Source organism: Neodiprion virginianus, chromosome 2 (genome assembly GCF_021901495.1).
Source record: "Neodiprion virginianus isolate iyNeoVirg1 chromosome 2, iyNeoVirg1.1, whole genome shotgun sequence".
Classification (NCBI taxonomy): domain Eukaryota; kingdom Metazoa; phylum Arthropoda; class Insecta; order Hymenoptera; family Diprionidae; genus Neodiprion; species Neodiprion virginianus.
The window spans coordinates 11167584-11172791 of record NC_060878.1 but is presented as its reverse complement, the minus strand read 5'-3'; the positions used below and the strand labels follow the sequence as shown (position 1 = coordinate 11172791).

At 43.1% G+C, this 5208-nt stretch overlaps 1 protein-coding gene across 1 annotated transcript; it reads right to left on the bottom strand.

Moving 5' to 3' along the window:
- Positions 1–4087: 4087 nt before the first annotated feature.
- LOC124297917 (hemolymph lipopolysaccharide-binding protein-like) lies at positions 4088–4841 on the bottom strand. Its single transcript, XM_046749323.1, has 3 exons — positions 4683–4841; positions 4353–4622; positions 4088–4275 (listed from the first exon to the last, which is right to left on the bottom strand). The coding sequence occupies exons 1-3, from the start codon at positions 4768–4770 to the stop codon at positions 4115–4117; spliced, it is 519 nt and encodes a 172-aa protein (XP_046605279.1). The 5' UTR covers positions 4771–4841; the 3' UTR covers positions 4088–4114.
- Positions 4842–5208: the final 367 nt, after the last annotated feature.

Here is a 5208-nt window from a genome sequence, read left to right as displayed (position 1 = left end):
GAAATCTTCCACCTTTGACTGCAGATCACCCCGTGCACGTATGAACCAACCATTTATATCGCTCGATGGGAGGAGAATCGCCACGTTGGAGGTGTTGAAACTCTCAACTTCGGTGGAGATCTCTTCGTGCTTGGCATTTTCGAATTTGCACGGTAATATGAGGTTAACCTTCACATTTCCCTCCTCGCGCAGTATCAGCTCCAACTTCTCGGTGACGACGCGCTGCACATCGTCCAGAAAGGCGTCCAAATTTTTATGACGGAGATTTGTGACAACCCCCGTTCTGATTCGGCTGGCAAAAGCGCTATCCACGTCGTCCCATTGTACACCCGCAGGAGTACCGATATTTCCACCCGTCACCACTGTGCGCTGCTGCAACTGCTTGATCTTCGTCACCCAAGATTGCAGGAGTGCGATCGTATGTTGGATCCGTATTTTCGCACCAACGGTTGTTCCTCGTTGCATGGAAATATCGCGCAGAACTTGGATATTCGCAATTCCAATATCAGCCCAATGATTGATGACGGCGTCATTCTCTCCTTCGGGTGGTTACTCTCTCAGCAAATTGTACGTCCTCTCCATCTGCTCCGCAAGTCCCATATACGCTTCGACTGCCATGACTTTGACGTTGATATAAGCTGAACTTTGTATAACTTTTTTGACTTGCACGTATCGTGTAAGACTGACGAGTCTGCATAGGATGCGTTGGGCTTATATGTATATAGGCCGATAGATCGCAAGAATTTGGGAACTGTGCGCACTGCGTTCTGCGCATATCGGAGGGTAAAATGACGTCAGAGACGACTGGGCCCACCCTTTATCCGACCCGCCATCCCTAAATTTTTGGGTTTTATTGCCCTCCCGACTCTGCAGAGATGATGAAATTCATGTAAAAAATGACGCGAAAGACGGCTGGGGTCCGCAGTCCCCGCCCCCACCATGCCTAAATTTTTGCGGTTTATCTGCCAGTTTGAAGTCACCCAGTTCCGCAGCTGCATCTTGCCTTAAAGCGTATTGGAACAGGTTTTCACCCCCTCCCCCTCCCCCTCTCCACGAACCCACCGCCGCCTAATGTAGTTTTTTGAGTTTTATGAGTCTTTAAGCAGCGTGGGCCATGTGGTGTGAAAAATCGGTCAACGAAAAGCAGGTAGCGAACAGTGTTTGGTGTAAGAAAAATCTTATCTTGCCCGCTCTTCACCGGATGGTATGTGTACACACAGTTTTGGGTTTTACGACTCTTTATAGCGAACAAGTCCGAGCCTGCACATCCCCCGCCATTCTCTATGATATGTATGTTCGGTTTCAAATGAGCTACTATAACAAAGAAGCTGGGCCTTTGCTATCGAGGCGTGAATTTACAAACCAAGCTCCCCTTATCGTCATCGATTGCTCCACGCAGAACGAAACATTGAAAACTGGACCTGTGGACATTCGATTGGAATTTGACTCTAGCACTACGTTCCCACCACACACTTCTGCCTACTGCATGATCTTGCATGATCGCATTGTTGAATATAATCCGATCAGTGGTACCGTTAAAAAATTGGTTTAAGTCAATTTTGGAATAACAATATGTTTAATTAATATGGATATTGAAAATAATATGTATAATTTTACTCGTTAAAATTTAGAATAAGATAATTGAGAATACAATAAGAAAACTAAATGTAATTGGTGTGAAATAAAAAAATTGTTAAAAGCATTCAAAACGCCATTTTGAACCTTCCTTCAGGAGTCATTTCCTGGAATTTTTTCAATAGATCTAGCGGGTTCTTACCTTATCTGATTTATGTGCGGCTTTCCGGCGCCAAACAAGTCTCGACAGGAATTATTTTGTGTGTGTGTGTGTGTGTGTGTGTGTGTCAAATCCTATGGAAATAGCCGCCGAAAATGACCGGTGGGGGGGGGGGGGGGAGGGGGGGAGCTAGGGGGGAGCTAGGGGGGAGCTAGGGGGGTTGGTGGTCCAGAACTCTCATATATACACTACTCTTAAGGGAGTAAATATATTATTTCAGAGCAATGGCGAATAGCGTTGAGGAATTTTTGAAAACCTGAACGACCGTATGAAATTGATGAGAAAAAGATCGTTGAATGAAACTGCGCTAAAAGAGGTTGAAATTTTTGAAAGTTTGAACGGAATCGACGACGCGTAGAGCCGATACTTTGTCTTCCTTGGAGAGAGTAAATATTAAAGAAGAGAGTTTTTCGGCTGGTGTTTCACACACTCGACGGAAGGAAGCAGTTGCGACCTATAATTTTAGGGTGAAACGGTTAGTGTTTCCTCGCGCTAGGGAAGTTCTATTCGAAAGTTTTGCGATAATGACAAAGTTTCCGAAGCGCAGGTATCCTTGCACGGCCAAGACTCGATGGATCCTTTTATCCTGTTTGCTGGCTCTCGCCGAGAGACCATCGGTGATCATCAAAGTTGGTACAACAGCGGGCATCTTTATTGTGTAATCGAAACGATTCCGAGCACATTCGAGTAACGCAAGCTCAGGTATGAAAAATTTGAGGAAAGGTTTAGAATTAGAACATTTGAAATGATCCAACTCTGCTGTTTTCGATTCGATTCTGATGTTTCTGGGATCATTTTTTTCGCTACGAGGATTTTATCCTCAAGGTATTCGAATTTCGATGTAAAATCGTTTACGAAATTCATCAGGAATTCCGGTTTTTCCAGATATACGAGAAAAAGAAAACAAAACAAGTTTGCCCGAAGCTTCTGAGAATTTCTTTACGAGTGATCGAAAACTTTTCACCTAACCGTGAAACCGACGGAAAATTAGCATCGCCTGTAAGAAGCAAATAAATTTCCGGAGAAAACGGAAGCTTGTAGCATTCATGAATTTCCTTATAGCTAAAACTCCAACGGAAATGGCTTCAATTCTGCACTTCGAGAGTACAGGAAATGCCCTCTTACAGCTTCACTTGAGGCTTGAAAAATGTTGGGCGATGCAGTGACCGAACGCACGACATGCTCGAGGAAACCGGAAGTTGTGACCCGTGTCCGCTTTCCAGGGCTTACGTGCATTTGCACTTTTACCGGAACTAGTCCAAGTACAATGCTCACGAATATTCAGCCATTTTTGGTTTAAGAATTATCGAATTTTACATTGAGTTATTCCCACGATTTTAACTACAAAAGTTCGAATTTCATCGAACGAAAAATAGAAACATGTTGTGGATATTCTTTTTGTTCGCCACTTGAATCTATTGAAAATGCATATTTCTCGCAGTTTCTCCGAAGAACGTAAGACAAGTTCTCAAGTAATATTTGGCAATTTTGTAGAGATACGTTAATTTCGATGCAAAAACCTAACTTCCGGAGACTTAGGGGGAAATTTTGATACCTCTCAAATCTTTGTGAAACGCTGTTTCAATTCCAGTATTATAGATAATAGTTTTCTACAGATGTGAAAAATTTTCGGTAACACGGCAGAGAGCCGTATCGAATTGATCGTTGAAACTAATGACGTATTGAGAAACGGAGTCCGATGTTCAGAAATTCGAGTCGTTTTAGAAAGTAGATTTTTTTTATTCGTCGTCGAGTGCAAAAATTTCGCCATTCACGAATCAATGTTACTTTTACGTCGTTTCAAGTTTTTCCCGGAATGAATTAGTATTCGCAAATTTGCAGCTGTCTACGATGATCTATCTTGAATCCATCTGTTTCATGTTTCATTTCGGTTACCCGCTGTATGAATGTTAGTTTTGTACTCAGTTTGCATTTGGCACGCCAACGTTGATAGTTTCTCGAGATTCTTTCGGTGAAGGTCTTGTCGTTGTTTCGCAAACGGGGTCTCATCCACCATTTCCCATGGTTCTCGGAATTTCAGCTCCATTCGCAGAAGGCTTTCTCACAGAGCAGCTCTAATATCCTGAGGTTGGTTTAGTTTTTTTTTTCAGGGATGATGAAAATATATCAAGAGTTCCCTAAGCTTGAATAATATTTCAAGGTTGTATCGGATATGCATATTCACTTTTATTCATCGATTACTAAAGATACAATTTTTTCGCTGTTTTGAAACTTAATCCTGTATATCACTCATATTTGGAATTATTCGAATTTCGTTTGTAGCCTGTTTTCTGGCTTTGCCGAGTGGACGTTTATTGTCTAAACGCGCACCTGAGGAATTGGAACTTCGCAGGCGTAATGGATTTTCCAATTGTGGCAATCGCTATTTTGGAGATGACCGTAAATCGTAGAGATACAGACGCAGTCATAAGTTCCTGAAGGTTCACCCGGAGCCCATTGTAAGTCACTTAAGACTGATCCTGCATAAAGGGAAACAAAGTGCCGATTATTTCCTACGAAATTAGTGGATGCCAGGATTTCGCGAAGCCACACTTACCGTCACGAAGACTGACCCACTTGTCGAATAGACTGTGAACGCCCACGTGTATCCTCCTCCGACTTTGATGCGTCAAGCGCATGTAAATCTCCTGGCTGTCAGCCACTGCCAAACGAGCACCTTCACTCTCGCACAGTCTTTTTGCCTCCATCCACGATACTAACTTATCATGGTAGACCTTGTAAGCTACACTGGAGTTGAGAATTGGCTCGTAACCTTCCGGGAGAGACGTGATTCGGTTTTGCTCGGACGTCCGATCAGGAACCGTGACTACGAATGGAAACACACTCTGATATAACGCATTGCTATGTAAGAATGATCTTTTCTCACCTGAAGCAAGCACCGAGATGGGTTTTGCCGACCACGAAACTCCGAGAAAGAACAGGATAAAGACCAGCGTCTTGGACGGTCCAGCCATTTTTCCACCGAAAGTAGTCTTAGTCGAAACTGACCGTGTCAACTGTTGTCTGGAGCTCGCGATCGCTTCATTTATGTTACACAAACCGTCAGATAATCCCCTCCCATAATGCGACGCGTGGCGTATGTAAGTACAATTTTAATTCCACGAAACCGCGAACTACGTCGTTATCACCTCGCACGTATTCGAGTACCGAGTATTTTACTTTAGCTAATCGGTAGAAGTACGATTTTTTCCGGGTAAACAACCGTTAGCGAAACGAAGCCCAAAATAGATCAGGAAAAAATAAAAGTCATGGAATTGCAATGAATAAGTTTGCTACTGATTCACATTCACAGCGCATCGTTGATCGAAATTTTTTCTTTCGTCTCGTCAGTTTCAACTGCCATTCGTGATATATTGTATCGCTGTTGCAGCTCCTCTGCTTTTTAAGATCAG